The following is a 22,389-nucleotide window of genomic DNA, read 5'->3' as shown; positions in this document are numbered from 1 at the left end:
TCATGCACGGTGTTCCGGGTTCGGAAAGTATTCGCCTACCCCTTTGTCTCCGTGCTTTCCTATTTTCCTTTTCCCTTCTCGTGTCAATTCCAGTTCTCTCCACCCTCCTCCTCCACGGCCAACCCCATCCAGTCACTCTGAGCTTTGCCTCTTTTTCTCCGGCCTCCCTCAATTTCTCTTCGGTTCTCCATTCGATTCGATTCGATTCGCTGGCAGCATCGAGCACGTCGTCGTCGTCCCGTGCTCTTTCGCTCGTTAACGAGCATAATTCACCGTCGATGCAATCTCGTCGTCCGGCCCAGTAATGACGAGAAGAAAAAAATTGATTAGCGAGAGCCGAAGCTCTTCTCTACCTTTTTCCTACTGAATATCGCCGATTTTCTCCTAACGTGCATTCAAATCATCATTTCGCAGGGGTCTTTGTTGCGTTCGGTGGTTGAGGAAAGTTCGTTGGGAAATTTGGGGAAATTGCAAATCGGCGCATCTCTGTTTCTAATTGAGGTAGAGGAAAGAATTGATGGGTGCTTTACTCGTCAGCTGAAGACGAATTCAGTGAACTCTTGAAATTATTCGTAAGTTGAATTATTTATAGTATTTTCTAGAGGGAAGCGTTGTCACGAAAAATTATGAATAATCTGCAAAATCCCCTTTGGCTTTTGTCGCTGCCTACGCCGCTCGCCAAAAAAATTGCAACACCTAGAAATCGAGGTTGCTCAAATCTGCAAGCCACATATATTTCTCGCGCTATTCCCGTGAAAAAGTGACCTGTTTTAACCAAATTTTGATCATTTCTTCCTTTCAATATCCCAAGAAATACACGTAAATTTCAGATTTCTCTGATTTCATTTTAAGTTGCAATTTTTTTGGCGAACAGTGTGCATCCGAAAATTAGGGAACAGAGTCGAGGAGAGATAGAAAAGAAAAGGAAAGATTGGTGGGAACTGAATTAAAAAGCGGAATGAAATAGGGACAGGGTACAGTGTGAACGTGTTGCAAAGTACGAAATGAAGTACGAGCAGGAAGAAGCACGAAATAAGACGGATGTAAGCAAAGCGGGGAAGAAATATAGGATAGGGAAGGCTGGCGTGTGAATGGCTGGCATTGAGAAGCCTGAAGAAGTGCAGCTGCAGCGCGATGCTTACGCAAAATGTTTCTCCGTTGATACGCTACCCTGTATCATTTCTTCGATGTTCGATATTAAGTGTCCAATAGTCCTCCTGGGTAGTTGCTGCAACGTTATTTAGATCTTGTAGAACGATACAGTGTCATTTGTCACTTTTGTCAGCATGTTCAGAACAGCAGGGAAATTCAGGAAACGCTCAGCATTTCTTATGATTGAAGATTGTATTGTAATTGAGGAGAGATCTATAGATCTGTGGGTCCTTTCTAACGGACTGCAGTATGTTTAGAAATCTTCCCTCCAATATTCCGCTAGAGCGGCACTTTTCGTCGAACCGTGTGCAGTTCATCTGCAGATTAAACTAAAACTTTTAATGCAATTTATTCAATTCACTATTTTCTTCTATGCGCCATTTTTTCAGAAAATTCCTCAATTAATACTTCAGTATGTAATTTGAAATCATGGTGATTCGTCGTTGGATCACACTCTCTATTCGATCTATTTTGCCATCGCAAAGTCCTAAACGTGTCAGAAGCTATATTTTTAAATTTACCGCGTATGGCATTTTAATTTCTTCGGTATATTTGAATCGCGCCATCTCCTCCCTTTCTTTACTTTCTTCGCGTCATCTTTTCCTTTTCTTTACTCTCTCCACGTCATCTTTTCCTTTTCATCCGTTTCGAAGTATTACACATACAAGTAAAAGTTACGAGTGTATCACAAAAACTGTGTAAGATTCCTGTAAATTCCGTAAAATCTAAGTCTGCCAACATTCTCGCGAAAGATTGACAATTTGAAAGGTTAGGTTGTAATTGATAAGGTAATGAATACACGTGCATTACACGTACCCTAGCAGGCAAGTAACTAACCGCGAACGCTAATGAGGCGCGCGCGCGGGGTTAATGAAATGTTTCGTTCTATTGGCGCGAAAAACGTGATCGATCATCTGCCAATTTGATATTAATTTGCACGCGCGGAGCGCGCTAGGGAACGGGTTCGAGACCGCGAAAGCGATCGATCAAAGTGTCGCCAAGAGCTTTCTTCGCCCGCGTATATACCGGCAGCCGGGGCGAACAGAGGAGCGGAGAAAGAGAAGGAGAAAGTGGAGAAAAATCAAGCGGAAGAACAAAAGGGACAACGAGCTGGGTGTTGAACCAGTACGATTATACGGCAGCCAGGCTGAAAGGTACAAAGTGGGGGGGGAGTAGGAAGAGGAAAGAAGAGATCGAAGCTCGTGACATTAACCCTTTCGCTGTTTCGCTTAAGCAAACTGTTTAGCCCGGGGATACACATGTACACTGCCGTTAAAAACTTTCAAACTACGTACTTCTCAGTTTACTAACAATTCTCTTTTTATGGATTTTGGGAGCAACTTAGGATTATCGATTTCGTCCTGATAGATTCTCGAGGAATAAAAGGATATAAGTGCTAATTTTGTTTTCTGGGAGTTTTTACGTAGTTTGCTGTGGATAATCTTGTCTGTGGTAGAATTTGCAAAATTTGGAATTGTCGAGCACTAGAAAATTTTCCGAAAATTTGACAAACAAAAAGCCTTTACTAGAGGAATATTGTATAAAAAATAATCTCGTTTGTGATAGAGTTTGCCAAATTTGGGATTAAGCCGAATAGAAAATTTTCCGAAAAATTGGCAAACCAAAAGCCTTCACTAGAGATATATTACGCAAAAAATACTCTCGTTAATGGTAAAATTTGTCGAATTTGGAATCACATCGAAACCCTAAAAAATTAGTCTATCGAATGTAAGATATTCCGAAAAATTGAGGTATCATAGAAGAATAACGGTGAAAATACCTGCGGCACGAAAGGTAATGCTCGGCGAAAGGGTTAAAAAGGAGCACGCACACGAACTCGCGAGAGTAGGTATATATCGCCCTTGATGTGTATAACATGGTGGCGAGCTAATGAATGGCAACACGATACCTTCTGTGAGAGTGCGCGCTTCAAAAGTGATGATCCGAGAATAGCTAACGCAAATAGAATGGGGCTGGCTCCTCCTCTACTATCTCCTTCGCAGATAATTCTTTCCTCGCGCTTCTCCACGAGCAATAGAAAAGCAACCGAGGGGATATCAAACGCTAGGCAGAGACGAGATACCGCGAATGCTGCAGAGTTTCTACTTTTCCAGATGCTTAAACCCGAATACCCCGTGAATTGTGACTTGTTACTTGGCAACCTGCAACTTTAAAGCGTTTCACGGTTAATTAATCTCTCGCCGTTAGTTTTTAAACAACGCTGCCGCTGATAAAGCGTTCGCAGGAAGCGAACTGTGGAAATGAGAAACGAAGGAAAAAAAAAGAAGGGAGCGCACTTTATCGGCTTAAACGTTTCTCCCGGGGATACTTTTGGAAAAATATCGCGAAATATACATTGGACCGCGGTGAAACGATCGTTTTCATCTTTCGTAATCTGTAAGGTCGTCCCCATAAGTTCGGTTTAGATTTTTGGAATTTAGATCGATGTTTCCAACCAATCTTTAATGTAGAATTTCCTTGGATTTTCGTGAAAATACTTTTCACTTTCGACACGAACATATGAGATGACCTAATGCACATCAGTGATTTCTTTCATTCCGTAAGTTCGTGTAGAATTTTATAATTCAGATCGATGCTTCCACTAAATCTTTAAATTTGACGAAAAACAAATTTTTCCTATTTTTTCTTTTCGATAAGACCATTATAGAACTTTCTTGAATTTTCATGAAAATATTTCTCTACGAACTTTTAAGTACGAGTGATTTTTTTCTGCAAAAAACAGTAACGTTTATTAAAAGAAATTGCGAGGTCAATTTTGCGCACGTGTCGTATCGTCGATTCTCCGTAATGAGTTCCTTGTAATTCGAGCAATTTTCTTAACGCGCTAAACGGCTGTTCCACCTTTGGCGCAATTATTATCGTGCTATTATTCGCGGTTCTGCCGCATTATTAACCCCCATTTCCATGCATAAGTACATAGCCGCGCGCAGGCCAGCGAATGATCGCCCGGAGCTTCGTTTGCTTCGTCCGAACTCTGTGAACTGCCTTATTGCAAAAAAAAAAAAAAAAAGAAAAAATCTTTCGCTTTTCCTCTTCGTACTACCCTGTCGTTATTACGTTGAAGTTAGCCTTATTCGATAATACTTTCGTAGTTTGCAAAGGAAACATGCACCGAGTGAATTTTTTCTTTTTTTTCTTTCGTGTTTTTCCTTTTTCCGTCCAATCCGACCGCCAGCACACACTTAGGTTGTAAATAAAATTTATTCGACCAATTGGAACGCGTATATTCGGGAATTATCGGTCGGAATGGGTATAAATTTCCTTAATTTAATTACACCTTCGTATTTGCGTAGCTGTTAATTAAGTGTGCAACGAACGTGCATTGAAATCACGTTATTAAAAGGCTACTTACACTGCGAATGAATCGATTTTCCACGTAAACATGGAAAATATAGAATACATAGGTTGGATTTTGTGTCATTCGACTGATTGCGATACCCGAGGTTTTCACGGTATATGTAACGATATTAGCAGAATTACAGCTTAGCCGTGAAGCGTATTCGAACGTCATTTTACGCGGGAACATTCAATCAATACTCGCGACATTCGTTTTGTCTGATACGTTATTAATTTAATAAACGAAGTCATGCGTATAATTCAATCGTTTCTCTACATTAATTACTCTTAATGCTTTACCTCGGTGTTGAAACGTCTTCTCTGTATAAAATGTCTTTGAGTTCGATTTGAGAAGTTCAGGATGCGAACGATCTGAATGAAAAAAGAAAGGTAAAAGTTGATGAAAATTCACACAACACGGATCATTTCTCTTTTAACATATATTGTAAAAATATCTAACCTCAAACTCTAACTCTAACCTAATTCTGAGTAAAAATGGAAAATGGGTTTAAGTTAGGTTAGGTTAGAATTTCTTCGAAAAAGGACCAATGCGTTTATTTTACAGCAAAAATCTTTAAAATAGTTCAAGGTTAAGGTTCACAAAGACTAAATTTCTTTTTCTAAGACTATTATTTTTATAATTTTTCAAAATCGCTTATCTCAAGAACCAAAAAATATAACCGCGAAATTCAAAACTCGAGTTACTTAAAAACGTACCTTCTACAATATATCTAACACCAAAAGAAAACTAATCCCTGCTGTGTAATTTCTACCAACATTCTCGAAAAAAAAAAAACATACAAACAACGGTGTTCTCGCGAATCAATAATGTTCAAACGAAAAATATTTTTCACCGCGTGTACCGTATTAACGCGCTGTCTTGCTTACACGTTTACGCGACAGCGGTAATCAGAACGTGCAGCGAGTCACTTTCGAAATCGCCGTGAGGCCAGATATACGTACTATGTATCCGATATATGGTCGAATAAATTCTACAGCTCGTTACGTGTGTAATTATTCCTGATGCCGTGACGAATTTAATATTTACCGCGAACGAAAGTACAACCTGCTACTTTTCGCGAGAAGTCCACTGCTAACTCGCTTTATAGATGACGTTGTTTGAAAAAAAAAAAAAAAAAAAAAAGAATTTATTTTCATCTCTCGTAGAAAAACCCCCCTCGTTCATTCAGCGAACTTACACAGCACGCATAGAAACGACGTTGTGAAAGAAAAGAAAATGAAACGCGTTAAAATGAAATCACAGCGATTCCCGTTCGAAGAAACGCGCGGCAATGAATCGCGCGCGTTCTGAGAACGTCTCGTTAAGATTGCAACAAATATATTCGCGTGTCGTATCTGTAACGGGCGCGTTCGGATAAACCGATGGATTTATCGAGGGACAGCGAAGGGGGGAGAGGCTGGGATAGGAAAGATAAAGGCAACGTTCGATATCGAAACGGCTGGCATTCGATATTTATCCAATTACCCATCGGTCGCTCGACGGAAATCGGATTTACGTTTCCGGAGAACGCGGCGTGTCTCGTCGTTCAGAAATTCGCAGTCGCTTAAAATGCAAAAGGCCACGATCATTTCTGTCGCTCCAGTGGAAAGGTTTTTTTTTTTTTCATTCGCTATGATACGCGACCGATACCCTACCACTTGCTATTTGTTTATACAATCGCGCACTGTGATCGATCGTGCTAATTTACCATTTAACCACCTCGCGTGTATTCTAATGTGTATTTTCTTTTTCTCATCCGTTGCTTGTAGATACACAAAAGCGGTGGCGGACTCGAGTCTGAGCGCTCAGAGGTACAATCCTGAGTTCACCGTAACGACAATGTCACCAACGACAGCTTCCTACGGCAACACGAACACCAGCGTGCTCATTGACCAATTGAGGCACATTAATCAGGTGAGTTCATGTTCAGCCGTAATTCGTTCCTCGGCTACAGCCTTGGTCCGACTGTGTTTCCGATTGAATTCTGCCTATGGTTTGTGTACCGATTTTTGACCCGCGCTGAGAGAGTCATTAATGCAGAGCAGCTTGTTTACGTAGGAATTGTCGAATTTTAAACGTTCGAGTGAGTTCCTGGATAAATTTTGAAATTGGAAGAAAGGTGTTTTCATTTTCTAAAATTTCTGTTTTTAAATCCAGCGAATTTCTGATAACAACAGATCTACGAAAGTACCGTCACTAATTATATCTACCGAGGAATTATCGATTTTTAAATCTTCAAATGAGATCCTAGAAAAATTCGATAGGAAAATTTCTAAATTAGTGCAGAGCAATTTTTACTTACTAAAATCGATTTTTCAAAATTAAACGAATTTCGTCCAATTTCCTAATGATTTGCAACGTGTGCGGCAATTAAAACGCCGTCCAACGTGTACAGAGAGCGTTGTTTAAAACGCAAAGCGTAGAATTTGCAACGTGAAAAACACAATGGACAATGCGTTAATTTGTCTCGAGACCTGTGAAGCAACTTTCTTAATTCTTCTTGAACCCGCCTCTGCACGAACCGCATAATACAATAGTTGTCTGGCGGTTGTAATTACGAACGAAACGGTATTTCTCTGCACTTTAGCTCCGGGTGTAATCTCGTTCGTGATTATTAGTTAAACGGGAAAATCGCTTTAAGCAAATGCGGATACCAGTGTTTAATCCTTCGCAATCCAAATGTACCTTCCGGGCTGCACAGACAACGTCAAGCGTTGCTGTCCGAGTGCGCTTCTCAGAGTAGTTTAAGCTAACATTACTTACAGATTTCGTAACCTTGTGTACTTTACTTTATAATCGACTTCTGATACGTTGCCGATGTCGAGAGGTACGGAAAATTGAATTTTTCAATGAAAAATTAGGGAGAAAGTATACTTACAAGTGATAATCACCGATTTCAGTGAAAATCCTCAAAAAGTCCTGAAAAAAAATATTCGACGCGTATTTTTTCAAATCGGCAATCGTGCACATTGAAGGGTTGAAAATCGCCCTGAAAAATGACGATAAAAAAAATATTTGGTCAAAATTATTTATTATTATTTTTATTTTTATTTTTCAAATTTGTTGCTCAAAAAATACAAGATTCGTCAATTTGCACTATTCCTCTGTCTCTAATAGTTTTCGAGATATTAGACCAAATATACTTACTACCTTCCAACTTTTATGGCGATTTTCACCCCTTCACTATGAACGATTATCGACAAAAAAAGATACGCGTCGAATATTTTTTCGAAAACTACAATATACCGAAGTTTCATCAATTCGAGACGTTCCCTCGTTAATTCAGAATCAGCGAAAATAAAGCGTTAGGTTTTGTCACTTTAATCATTCAGATCCCCGTTTGCAGCATTATTGTTCCTTCACGAGATTAGCATAGCGTGACTGGGCGCGTGGAAGTCGTCGAGAGAAGGAGGGAGTGTGAAAGATCCGATTAGAAGGCTCGTATATGCGAGATTGGTTCCACGAGCCGGTGCCGATTGTTTGTGATTGGTGAACAGGTGCGACCGGCAGGTATCTGATATGTAGAAAATCGAGAATGCCAACGTCAATTCTCTGCTGTGATTGCGTCACGATCGACTCGATTGAATAGAAAATTTTGTGTCCGACCGGAGAGACCTGGAGAATTTTAACGGAATAATAATTTCATCGATTTATTCCTCATTTTCATTGTAATATTATGCTGTTTTTTTTTTTTTTACGTTCTGTTCGAACGAGTAACTCTGATTCATTCGTAGAAATTCGGTTGGTTTAAATAATTTTGTGACCAGTGGGATAAAAAGTGTCTCACTTTTTTAATTACTCATGCACCGTGGAGTATTTTTCATTCTGTCTTGAAATATTGAGATAACGAAACTGAACAATGTTCACTTTTTTTTATATATGTCCTTAATAATTAAATATCCAAGCTTTTTTTTTAAATTTCAACTTAATTTAACTAACTTAACTTACGTTCACAAGTTTCATGTTGGGAATATTTATGTCCCTAATAATCAAATATCTAAACATTTCTTTTTTTAAATTTTAGTCATTTTATACCATAATTCACCGTTTATAAATGACTTACTTTGTTGTTATTTTTTAAATAAAATTTCTGTGCGTCCAGAGTCCTTTTTTGTCATGAAATTTCTGTGAATCCAGAGTCCTCTTTGTCACAAAATCTTGTGCATCCAGAGTCCTTTTCGCCACAAAATCTTGTGCATCCAGGGTCCTTTTCGTCACAAAATCCTGCGCCCTAAAGAGTTAAGCGAAATAGAAAAGACCCGCGAGCGTTACAAACGTACGCGATATTATTAGGTTAACGAATGAAAGTGAGAGTACAGGCGGAATTAATTAGTAGCTCATGTATAATTGGCACGTCTAGAAATCAGTCTGGCAAGTGTACGACACTTGCACACCGTTGTCAACTATACGAATACATGGCGGTTATGTAAAGCAATTTGAAATCGTATGGGGGCTGAAGAAGGAAGCGGAGAACGATACGTATAACAATGTGCGAACTCATGAATGATTTATAAGCGAATCCACGCGACAACGTTGCGTACTTGGACACCGTATTCTTCTCTCGCTCTCTCCCCTTCCTTTTTTTTTTCTCCGGCAAAATAAACATTTATCCAGTTGCGATCTACATACAATTCGCATACGTTGCATATTACATTGTTGCTAAACCTAAATGCATACGGGGACAAACTTGCGTCGCGGTTGCACCTTGACCGGACTGTAATTAAACAATTTAACTCACCCAGAACTTTCTACAATTATTATCAACATTATGTAACGATCAAGAACCGAGCGCGAATAGAGTTGTACGTTTCAATTAAATTGAAAGTAATTAGAACAGCTAGAAAATGGAGGAATTAATTACTATACCGTAGTTGTTTTGCTTTCGTTTCGTTTCGATAATTGGACAATAACGAATGTTTGCAGAAGGATCGCGTTGAAAAATTATCATTGTGCATGGAAAAATTAATTATCACGAATATATGTACATCTATCTACATTCCCCGTGGGATCGTCTGTGAGTGAACAGCTGAGTAAATAATGCGGCGACGTACAAACCGATCTTAATTACGGAAAACCTAGCCTGTTAACCCAGAAACCGCTAAGGTAGTCGTTACACATAGCCATCCGTGTTGGTTTCCAGAACGAGATTAGGATACGTCAGTTACCATCGAACAGCTGAGTCCCTAAAGCGCTAATTAACCTCTCAGGCTTGCTTAATAATATCTCCTGTAATAATATGTCGTAATTTATTCCCTTAATTTGCAAAGTGGCAAGTAGTTCCCTTCCAGTTCAATTGGACGGTGTTAATTCGTATTGCATGTGTCAATTTTCGCGGTATTATCGCACAAAGTGTCTCCTGTTTTAAATGGACCGACGACAGATACACTTGCAGACGTGGAAATGTTTAATTAACCAAGTGTTTACTGCTGTTTTCTCGCAGATTTTGCAGTCACAGCTAGCTTCTGCGCCCGACAGCGGAACGTTGCTCGCCGACGAGGCTCTGGATGGCTCGGGAAGCGGCGACAGGTCAATATGGAGGAAGAAAGGCAAGGGAGATGACATTGACAACGATGACGAAGATGTACGCGGCTACGATCGCGACGACGAGGAGGCATCTGGGTCTGGAATGGGTCCTACTACGCCAGGTACATCCTTCGTTTACAGTTTCAAGTTTCACTTCAAGTAATTCTGCAGTTTCGTGCGAATTGTCTAGTCGGACGATCGAATATTGATTAGAATCGTAACCGGTATTCCATTTTTTAGTAGCAATCAGTTGCACTTAACCCTCGGACAGCGGATCGCGTGATTGGGTCAAATGTGACCCAACACTTGAATCCCTTTCCTGTGCAAAAGAAAGCACTTTTTTTTTTAATTTTTAGTAGGGGGTATGTTGTTTAAAAGTGTACGGGTATATTGTGATTAAAGTAAAGAACATATTTATGATATAATACTATAAGAGGAGAGCCGTGATTCTGTTTTAAATGCAGGTTGAAGAGAGACATTCAAATGCCGGGTCATCGATGACCCGGCAACCGTCGTCCGAAGGTTAAACGATGCTGTGAGAAGTTTCCTTTGACACTTGTTTATATGATTAACACGTTGACTGCCACGTTGCTCAGGGAACCAGAAAAAAATTTTCGTTACTCTAAGCATAGTATTATATCATGCTTTATTATTTTTTTAAATTCAAGCTATGATGTTCGAAATTTTTAGTTGACGATACTCGTTTTATTGTAATTATTCTAAACATTTGAGGTCACTAGCGACCACCGAGAAAACCCATTGAGGAAACCATTTCCGGTCGCAGGTGACCAACGTGGCAGTGAACGTGTTAAACCATCGAAATCGAAACTCGTTACCTTAGGATTGTTTGTATAATTAAAGAAAAACAGGTATTCTTTATTTACCATCATTCCGTGAACGAATTGCTGTTACAGATCCAATGTTGAAGCAGAACCACGAGAACACGATCCCAGGCGCAGCGTCTACCGTTCTCCTATCGTCCACCGTGATGTTGTTGGTCGCTTGTGTGCCGTTTTTGGCCTAAGTGAACGAAGTCGAAGCCCGAGCATCAGTGAAAAGAAGGGAAACGACGTTTCGACGAGCCGCGACAGAGGAATGTTTAGAAGTAACGATTATTCGGGACTGCGTCGACCGAACGGGATGATCCTGCTCGACAACACGATTCCGGAGACATTACGCGAATCTGCTTTACAGGTATTTATCGTGCCGCCTGAAAAACAAAAAAAAAAAAAAAACAAATGGAGTACAGCAGCGAAGGAAACGTTGAGGAAAACAGCGGGAATTATCTGTTTCACGTTGTTCGCGGCTGAACCAAAAAAAAAAAAAAAATAAAAAGAAAATAAAAAAAAACAAAAACACTGTGTCTCTCCTCGTATCTTTCCGAATCACGAGGTTCGCAGAAGAATGTTCCGAGAATCGTCGAGAAAGTGTCGCGAATACGAAGGCGGAACGATTTACCGAGATATTTCGAAGGATGGAAAGACGTAGGGGTAGAAATGTTGTAGCGAGTAGAAGCGGAGAAATCGTCGACCAGTGGGAAAGCGTCCATCTTTCGGCGATCTTACAACGATCGAGCGTTATCCCCGCAAACGGAAACTGCGAAGGACGAAGATGTTCGGCGGGAAACTGGCTCTTATCGGAGGAATGTATAATTTCGAAAAAGGACAAGTAAATAGAAGAGAGAAGCTCTGGAAATGTTGTCCCTTCTTCTCCTGTCTTACGATGCCAACAAGCGCGACGATAAAAGTGCCAACTGCACTGCGACGATTTCCATGGAAGATTTCTGTAAGCAACGCGTCCTGTCTTTTCGCGGAAGGACCCCGGTGTTGTTAGATTGGAATGGAAAAATAGTTCGTCCCGTACGAAATTCGAGGGAAACGGAAGAGAAGAAACGTGTCTAAACTTCAGTCGTTCACGTATATATATTATTAACCTGTGGACTGATAAAACGTTGCGACAATTGGGGCAATCAGACACGACCGACTGAACGAAGGAAAAGCGTAGACGACGTGAGTTTGGGGAAGAAAAAGGATGGAGAAGCTGGAGTTATAATCGCCATCATCGATACGCACACACTTTGCCGTGAACATTTTTTCTCCAACATCCGAGTGGTGTCTTTCCTTCTCCGGGTTATCAGAAAGAAAGATAAAGATTCTCGCTTCCAAGATGGTGGTTTAGAGGTGAAGAACAACGTGACACTCCGACCCTTGTGCCTCGCATTTTCGCGCTATTCTGCCTCTCGTTCGTGGTGACGCGGTTCATCGCCTAAATAACCGATACACGGACTAATCGCGGGGCCCAGGCCTCGTTGGTGATATCGCGTGTGCATGCCATATTATCGAAGCTAACTGCCAAAACGCAAAGTTGCGCGGTCGAAGCTGCTTTTTTTTTTTTTGTTTTCTCTCGCCGACGAAAAACCCGCTTTCGGGGAACGATCGCCTCGCCTTTTTTCCGCTTGCATCGAGGTGAACGTTCCCCCCAGATCCCCATCGAGTCGCGAGAATGAACGTGTCAGTTTCGAGAATTCGTGATTGTTTCGAATTTTTATAACTTTTCGTGTGAGATAAAACACAGCGGAGTGCCTGACGCGAGGACTCCTTCTTGGACGTCTAATCGTTGAGAAGAAGCTCGAGTAATGGATCATTTGAATCGAAGCTGCGGAAGTTTTGACGAATTGTAACGATTCGATGATATTTGAGGTGGTTTGATTCAGAAGTTCGTGCACTTGAGACAGTGTTTTTAATTCGAAATTTTGTTTTATCCTGAAAACGTCTGTTTTTTAATTGAAGATAACCGAATTTGTGAGCTAGAGAGGAATTATCATGGATTATTTCTTCATCTCTGGAAGACGGTAAGAAAAGTTGCATTGCATGATCGAATCTGAGTTTCAGAGGAGCGCACGAACTCTTGGCTCAAACTCTGATATCGTCGAATATTCTCGTTTTTTCGAAGGTAAACGTTCTCGCTGGTCCTGAAAGTAGCAAAATTTTCACGACTGCCCAGTGCCATAACGAAACATTTCGTTGCCTAATGTTTGGAAATATTTCTCTTCGTTGGACACGTTTGTATTGTACCGTTAACATTTAGAGATTGTCAAGTGCCAAAAGTGGAGAACAGATGGGGAGAAAACAGACGGGAGGAAGTTCCTCGAAAGATCCAACGCGTTAGACGTTCAAAACTTCGAAACGGACCTCGATTTTGGCGGTTTGCTTTTTATAACTGAGAATGACTTTTTAGAGACTAGTGTAAAGGAGTAAGAAGAAGAAAGGAAGGAAGGAAGGAAGGGAGAGGTTGAGAGAGACGGAGGTACTCGTATGCGGCCGCACTGATTTTGTACATTTGATTTTTCGGATCTTTGAGGGTTAGTGCCTTTTTCAATATCCCTGGCCGTGACGTCGTGTCATCATCTCACGCCCGACAGAAGGAACGAGAGAGAGAGAGAGAGCGAACAAGAAAATGAAAGAGAGAGAGAGAAAGAGAGGGAGAGAATGAGAGAGCGCTGTCGATATAAATACGTCTGTACAGGGCATTCATGCTGAAGAAAAAGATGTGTGTGTGTGTGTGTGTGTGTGTGTGTGCGTGCGTAGACTATCTTTTCCTCCTGTCTAAGATTTTTTTCGTCTGGAGGAAGAGATGAACGAAATGCAAAACACAGCCTCGGAAAAATCTGCTCGACCGGGGAGAAATCTAATTTCCTCCGAGGAGGGGAAAAACTCGACAAGAAAAATCGCCGATCGTCGCTTTGGATAGAGTCCAGCAATAGCGAGAGGCCTTGTTTTTCTGTTTCTTCTATCGCCGAGCGGCTTCACTTACTCCTAACGTGAATTTATTACGCGGAAGAAACTAAGTCCATCGACCAATTCCCGGTTAAGATTCGATTGTAGAAAATCTTAACGCGGCACGTTCTTGCACCTTCTTTTTCTCTCGTTTGCTATCGAGAATTGGGGGAGAGTATTTGTTAATTGAACGTAATCGAATCGCGCGACATTCGAGACGCGTCGTTTCGTTATCCTGAAAGTCGTAGAATAGTTTCGAGATATTTTTCAACAACTTCGAATTCCCGTCTGCGGACGTTCGGTCCGAGAAATGAACCATTATCGCGTTCTACCAAGGGGGAAGCGAATCTAGCGTGACTCGGGCGCAATTGTTGCAACGTAGAATTGTACTATGCAGAGATGAGAAGTTTGCTGTTGGAAGAAATGTCTGATACTCTGACACAATCGTAGAAATAGGGCACGTGTATTGTCATCAACGTCGTCGATCACATCGACGAATCGGCTGATTTAAAAGTGACGTGAGATTTAGGCGGTGCAAGTGAAATCTCCTGCCTCTGTGCCATCTCGTTGACAATCTCATCTCTGCACAGTTAAGACGGAGAGTTAATCAAGACTCCCCAGAGTTCTGTTAACCTAACCTTTTTTGGGGTTCGCGAGCTCTGTGATCGCGGAGATCGTTGATCTATGCCAATTTCTGTGATGACGGAGATCGTTGATTCACGCCAATTTCTCAAGAAAGCGTCCCGTGCGACTGTACGAATTGTCGTCGAAGATCAACAGTATCCAGAGTGAGAAGGAAGTGGCCTTACACTCGGTTACGTGTCGATTCAATTTCAATTCTAGAGAGACTCTACTCAAGATTGGCACAGCAATTTATAATGCTCTTTTTCGTGGTGCTACCTACAGTCGATAAAAAAGAAAAAACGGAGAAAGAACGGTGGTTTAATTAGAGGGGAGAAAAAAACCAACTGTCTTTTCGAAGAAAGATTTAGAGAAATTTCATATCTCTGGCGCATAGCGCAATAGCGGCTACACGTGAAATCAAACGAACGGCTGGACCATTCAATGAACTTATTGTGTTCACTTAAATTAGCTCGTTGAACGTTGAATGGCCCTGATGGCGAATTTAATTAAAGCGATACACATTAGCCGTCGTTCTAGCTGTAAGCTTCCAGGCTCGACAGCTGCGCGCCGACGTTCTGATACGAACTATATAAAGTGTACAAAGTAGAAACGGAGAAATGGAGACGCCACAAACGCACAGAATCTCTATTCAATATGTACACGGAAATTCGTCATCCTTTAATTACGCGCGTCTCGCTGTTGCGGTCTTTTTTCCTTTTTTCTCCTTTTTTCCAAAGTAACGCACAGTGTGCGGCTCGAAATGTGAAAGAAAGCGTGGTATATCTCGTTTTTCAAAGATACTACTGCAAATGTTTTCAGAGAAATGCTGAAACAGAGACCGTTTCTGAATGTCGAATCTTGCAAATTTCTGTGGCCGTAAAATTGTTGTGAAACTTTTCGTTTATTTAATCGTAATACTCCGATTTTTCTACACTGTAGACGCGTATCTCCTGAGAAAACATACACAGGCTGTTTTCTAGCTAAAAATTGCCAATCTTCGGTTTTCCACATGCCTTGGCGGCTTTTTTAATTTTTTTACCTTTGACACAGAAAGCTACGAATGAACGTTTATTTTGCAAATTTTCTGGGTAATATGGAAAAAAAAAGATCAGTACCGGTATTTAGCAATAATGTATAGTATACTAATTATTCGACAAAGTTAGTGCAATTGTGGAGTCGAATGATATACTTTTCGAAATCGAACGAAAAACGAAGCAATTTGAAATTGTAATAAAATAAAGTAGTTGAAAGTGTTTGTTAAGAGAGATGCTACCTTACGAATATACAGCGAGTACGTAAGATATTGTCGCACCCTTGTTTTCTCTTTCGTACTTTAATCGGGTCTAAAGAAAACATTGAATTAAGACTAAAAGGTACTTCGAACATGGTTACAAAATTTTGCTGCTGTAAAATAAAGCGCAAATACAAGCTAAATGTATAAATTTGTGCCAATACGTTGTACACCAATTTGTCTAACAACGTGGAAATAGTTGTTGCTGTTGAACGACACTTTTTCATAAAATAATAAAAAAAGAGAGATTGCAACGCTTATCGCGTTTTTCCACGTTTCAAACGTACCGAGCGCAGCGGCAACGACTGCGAGAGACCGAGCAAAAATCGCGCGAATCGCACAAACGTACGGCCTAATTCACCGTTTTCTTTCTCTAATTACGTTAATCACTGCACAACGAGGCACGTCTATCTCACGTGTGTCTATCTAATAGACACGTTTCACGGTGCAAAAATCGTCGTTAACTGTGTACGTGCAACGTGTCGCGGCGACGAGTGAGAAGAAAGTTAGAAACGAAGAAAAGAAGGAAGATCGCCAAGCAGGAAGTAATTTCCGCGAATGTTGGCGGTCGTGTAATAATAACCGATATTTTATTTGCGTTTACTCCCGTCGAAGCGATAACGAGTTTGCTCAAAGATACAGGGTTTAATCAATCGGAATAAATACGCGAGAGGCCGACAGTTTATTGCTCGAGAAACATTCCAGCACGAGACATTAAGAAGAGGTTACATCCTTGTTTTAACGAACACTGACCAATTGACTCGCCGCCACTGTTTAACCCTTTGTGTTTTAATAACTGGCTCGGGTCGTCGCGTCAAATAGCCACCAGACGAAATAAAGAACTACTTTTTTTTTTTTCTTCTTCTCATTCGCTCTAGCTCTTCGAATCGTACAGTTTGAAAATAGTGAAACGAAAGGAAGATCGTCCTGTATTGTAAGGCAAACAATTTTCGCGCGCAATTATCGGATACACAAAGTGTGCCGATGCGTAATTACTTATTCCTCTGCGAGTAAATTAACAACAACAACAACAACTTGCCCTGCTATCAAATCGAAATGTAATTACCATTTTAATTTCGAACATTCGTTTTTCAACCAGCGACCGTTTCGAACGTACGTTATAACTCCGCCCAAATAACGCGAGACACCCTGTACATGAACGAGATTAACGATTAAGTGTGAGAATAATGTTGATGGAGCCTGTATATATATATAGCGAATGCGTGCTGTATTTATATGTTATATACACTATGTAGACTCGAGAGAGCGCTCGCGCGCACGCACACACATATATAAGAACAATATACATACTATAAAATACCTAAAGAGATGGGAGAAGTAAACGTAACAAGAGAGAGAAAGAGAGAGAGAACAATGAAGAAAGTAACGTAATTATCGCATTGTTAAGCAGGTGTGAAAGCACCGGGTTTATTAGCCTAGCCGCCTAAGTGACACACACACACACACACTCGCTCACACACGTACATACACAGAGAAACACAGAGAGTTTGTACGCGCGACAAAACGCAACGCGTGGATATGCGAAGACGCGAATGATTGTACGCTAGTAGGCTGGTTCGTGCCAATTGTTTCACAGTGGAACTCAAAACTCGCTTCATTCCCCCCAGCGTGTGAGACTGTCTCTACCCTCTTCGTCTCTTTGACACAAGGCCCCCGCATGAATCTTCTTCCCCTTAAATCTTGCGCGGCAGAAACGTTTTTCTTTTTTCCCCAGCCAGCCATGTGCGATTCCTTTTCGATCGTTTTCTCGACGACGACGATTATTATTGTTACTGTTACGTTTCGCAATTCCCGGATACTTGCTGCAGACCGGGAGGGGAAAAGGAAAAGGAAATTGGACGAGAAGCGGCTAAGCGGTGTGCGTGTATTGCGTTTAAAAAACGATTCGTTGGCGCGAAATAGCGTTTTGTGGTGTTATCGTGAAACGAGTTCAGGAGTGCCTCTTTTTCCTCCTGTACCGGAAATCGATCGAAGCCCGATACTCTTCGATTACGTGCGTCGTAACGTGTATATTGCGATACACATGGATAGACGATATTAATAAAAGAGAATTCAAAACTGGACTGTACGTATTTAGACACTAATTTTATGAATTTAAAACAGCTCTGTCGTAGGAAACGAAGATTTCTTCCTTTTCCTTTTTTTTTTCTCTAGATTTCAATTAGAGAGAGAGAGAGGAATAGCGCCGGTTGTGTAGTGCTTAACGTTTAATTAAGCGAGGAATGGAGGGGATTAACAGTTGCGGTGATAAAAAGTTCGGTTCTGCTGAACGTGATTGGTGAACAGTTTTCTTTGGTAGCTGCGACATTTTCGGACTGTAAACATACACTTCCGGTCGAAACTTTCCAATTGCCGCTCGTTATAATGTTTTATTATTCAATTTTGTTGAGATCGAGTTTCATTTATTTCTATCGATATTGATATAAATTCAGGCCTGTATTTGTGATTTTGAAGTCGATTTCAGTTGGTCAAATTTATACACATTTTTTTTTAAGTTCACTGAAAATAACACATCCACGTTTCCACGATAACTCGTTTTATTAAAATAAAGATAACACAACGGCCCCTTGTTTTTACATTAAAAATTTCATTTCTGAAAATAAGTATTCTACTTTTTGCAATCGTAACTAGGCTGTTTTTTTTTTATATTGTTGCTTGTGAATTAACCCTTTCACTGCTATTAGCGCACATAGGCGCTTTGAAAATTTCCCCGCAGTGTGCTGTTGGTGACTTCTACATTTTGCTGAAAATTCAATCCTTCGAGTACTCTCACTTTAAGTTGACAATAGAAATTTACAAAAGATAAATTTAGAACTTTTAAACGCCGGAACGAAAGATTTTGCCGATAATCTGCCTAACGTCGTTCTCGTTACACTTATCACCGATAGAGCCTGACAAATTGCATTGTATTTTTTTTATCAATTCTCGAAGTGACAATACAATCTCGAAAAAAGAAAAAACACGAAAAGCACATTTGACGAGAGTTCCGCACACATTTGTGCCAGTAATTATAGAAACGGCCTAATTCCTCATATTTCTCGTTTCGAAATACATACTTCCCTCTTTCGTTGTGTAAAAACGTAGGTTTTCAACGCGACACGAAATAAACGACAGATTGAATTTCGACTCGAGACCAATTTCATAACGATCGACAGGTTTTTCGAGACAGAAATACCGAACGAACGACGAGGAAAAATAGCGTGGCAAACGAGTCGAGTCGAATATTGTTTCCCCTCCGTAGTTTTCTATACGGCGCAAACAGAGAAATCTGTTCGAATCCTGCCCGAACAATTTTCCTGGCTGAATAGAAGCAGCGATCGACGAGCATCGACGCGACGCTGTGTGATGAGAACCGGGGCCCGATTGCTCCGCGTGGCCGATATACATTTGCAAATTGCCGATGCGCGAAACGAGTCCGAAATTATCGATTCCCACCTACACCCACGGTGTCGTTTCTACCGCATCCGTTTTCAATTTGCCGCGTCGACCGCGATAAATAACGTACGAAACGAGGGATGAAATATCGCCCGCGCGTCCTTTCCCGCGGGGGAGCATTATGTTTTGTATTTATTTACACAAGTAGCGTGATTTCTGGCAGCTTGGAAAGAGAGAAATTAGAGGGAGAGGTAGTAGAATCTCTGTTGCTGTTGTTTTGTTAGAATTTTTTAAAATATTATTTTTTCGGGGTTGGGAAATGAAGTCGTTACTTGGTTAGGGAACTGATAAGTTATTGTGTATTTTTAAGTGTCGTCGAACTTGTCGAGCAGCCGTGTGTTGTTCTTTTGCAATATTAACCCCTTGACGGGCACTCTTTTTTTTTCAATTGTCGAGACATTTATTTTATTTTATTTTAGTGTATTTTTGTGTAGTATTTGTACTTATTGGGACAGAAAATGAAGGATTTGATTAAAAGCGTTCATTTCATTTCTGCAGTTCATCGTGGGTACGTAAAATGTAGGGATAATAGGTAAAAATTTTCTTTTCTGTGTATAATATTACAAAAATTGTTTTCGTTTCCCTTTCTGTCTCGAGGCGTACGAAATGTTACAAAAATGATTAAAAATTACGTTCAATTGTAAAATAATAATTCTTTTTTTTTATATAATAACGACTTTCTAGATTGTTTTTCACTGCTGGAATTCATTCGAGAGTTAAAGAGTTATTTTCACAGTATTTCAATTAATTACTGAAATTGTGTAATTAACGCGATACTCGTCGCTAATGGTCAACATTTTTCGAGCAAAAGTTCAACGATAAATAATTCTCCTAAGCGATCTCTCGTTCACTTGAAGCAACACACGGAAATGATTAATCTTTACACGGTATTAATTGTTTTCTCCTCGATTGTCTTCGATTAAGACACGTTTGCATAAGCAAATAAATTCATCGCTCTTCTTTAAGGTGAATGTCTCATTTGCAATGTATTACAGCACACGGTAGAATTAGCAGATAACTTTCGACTGATTCCACTTTGCGCAGACGCTTCCCTTATTGAACCTGTGAACTTCAAATTCATTTCACTTTAAAAGAGTTACGTTCGATTGGAATTAAGCTTTGACGTGCTAACAAAAGAATACTCTTTCGAAAGTAGGTCGATCGGTGTGTCAGTCTTAACTGGAATTTGATTATTATTAAAGAAAAAATCAATGCTGGTGAAAAGGATTTTCTCTGCGCTACACGATTGTACATTACGTATATGTACAAGGTGTTCAAAATGAAAACGATTTGAAACTTTAGAAACTGACTTTTCATACGTAGGTCCTGATATTAATTCCTTCGATATGAAATCTAGATAAAATCTAGATCTAGTGTAAGTTTCTCGAAACAAATTTCTAACGTCGTTTCGGAAAGATGTATCTTCGTTTATGTGACACTTAACATTTCTACGAAAGAGAAACAATTCGATCTTGAAAAGCAGCTCGTTGTGTTTCAGAAATATAAACAAGTATTGTGTAAAATTAGAAATTTGAATCTATACGAAGCAGGCTTCTGTAGACAAATTTTTTTAATTATTTCGTAAGGCCTCTGTAAAAAAGTAATCGTAATTGTATCTATTAGAAAAAGAAAACATCGAAATTATATGGATATGTATAAATGAAAAGATCGTGCACTATATCGGCACAATGATAATTTAGACTGTACATAAAAAAGTACGTCTTAAATTACACTTTAATTACTGTCCTGGTGTGAAACAATTTTCACCTAAGTGTTGCGTTACTTTTTCGAAAATTTCAATGTAGTATTAACTGCATGAGAAAAGAGTGCCGTCGCAGCATAAACGTACGAAAAAGGAGGCAAGGAAAATATAATTACCGACAAACATCTCCTCTCCAACTTCCGCGTTGTTGATGCATAATTTGAAATTTCGTTCGATCGTTATTTTCAAGTGACATTCAAAGTTCCTCGTATTTTCTAACCAACTATCGTGTCCATCGCGAAAGATTCACCGCCCACTTCTTATTTCAAATGAATCAACGACTCGCCTTTCGTACACTCTTCAAGGCGAACCGATATAAATTCGTTCTGTTACTTTTCTCGAAATAGTTCTCGCCACCTATAAGTCCCGCTTTAATTATAGTTTCCAATTTTATCCAGCCGCGATATACTGCCAGCAAGTTTGTATACTTCACTTATCTCCCGAATAAATGTTGACTTTACGGAAACACCAATTGCGTCCGAATAATTTTATCAAGCCTGTGGCGTGTACACGTATAAATTAACGTTCGAACACGATTCCGTACGCAACATTGCGTTTAAATCGTGTTTAATTGTCGTTACTCGATCGATCCTCTATCTGCGTTCAATTACTGCAACTGCTTATCTCGCTGACGTTATTATTAACATTATCGAAGCGCGCGTTATTCGTTATTTCGTGTACAATCGATAAATCAGTAATGAAATTTCCTCCTCGTCACGGCGCCGTTGCATAAGCTTGTTGTCTATACCGTTTATAATTATTGTTTCTGTCGCGCGTTCCGATATCAGAGATGTTCCTATTATTTAGAAGGCGTAATTCAATTAGCGAGTCGATCGACCGAACTTCACGTTAATTAAGCGCGCCTGTTCCATTAATTAGATTACCTTCTGATATCCTCCGAGGCTTTCGTCAATTCCCCACCTCAGCCAGCAATTCCACCGCCGTTTCCGTTCACAGCCTGTAACAACAATTTATACGTATATTAAAAAAAAGAAAAGGAACAAATGTCGAGAGAGAGAGAGAGAGAGAGAGAGAGAGAGAGATCATCTTCGACGAATAATTGAAACTTGCAAAACACCTTTGTTACGCAAATTTCCTAACGGTGTGCTCACCTTCGTCCAGAGAACACGTGAAAGAGCGTTCATTTAACAAAGGGAGAACCGGCTGTCCTCTGTTAAGTCCTATAAAAATAATATCCGATGGTAATAATATAGAGAGAGAATCGCGAGCGAGAAAGAAAAAAAAACACGATCGAGCTCTCTGCGAAAGTGTAATTAGGTGAGAGTGTGTGTGAGAGAGAGAGAGAGAGAGAGAGAGAGAGAGAAATAAAAAGAAAGAGATGAGTCTGTGTGGTGCGTGTAGCACGGAAGTGTACAGCAGGTGTACGATGACCGATGTGCCACGTAATTACTATACTGTTGATGATCAACCAAGCAATCTATACGTA

The 22,389-nt window shown here is 40.2% G+C and overlaps 1 protein-coding gene across 1 annotated transcript in view; it reads left to right on the top strand.

The window, feature by feature from the left end:
- The window catches only part of LOC108572339 (division abnormally delayed protein), a 69,159-nt gene extending 57,923 nt beyond the window's left edge, over positions 1–11,236 (top strand). The window contains exons 6-8 of the mRNA XM_017934559.1: positions 6,280–6,424; positions 9,951–10,155; positions 10,948–11,236. Of these exons, the coding sequence (XP_017790048.1) occupies positions 6,280–6,424; positions 9,951–10,155; positions 10,948–11,057 (460 nt within the window). The 3' untranslated portion in view covers positions 11,058–11,236. The remainder of the gene's footprint in view (positions 1–6,279; positions 6,425–9,950; positions 10,156–10,947) is intronic.
- The last annotated feature ends 11,153 nt before the right edge of the window (positions 11,237–22,389 follow it).

Source organism: Habropoda laboriosa, unplaced genomic scaffold (assembly GCF_001263275.1).
Source record: "Habropoda laboriosa isolate 0110345459 unplaced genomic scaffold, ASM126327v1 scaffold65, whole genome shotgun sequence".
In the NCBI taxonomy this organism is placed as follows: Eukaryota; Metazoa; Arthropoda; class Insecta; order Hymenoptera; family Apidae; genus Habropoda; species Habropoda laboriosa.
The sequence above is the reverse complement of the archived record's forward strand: the minus strand, read 5'-3'. Positions and strand labels throughout refer to the sequence as shown.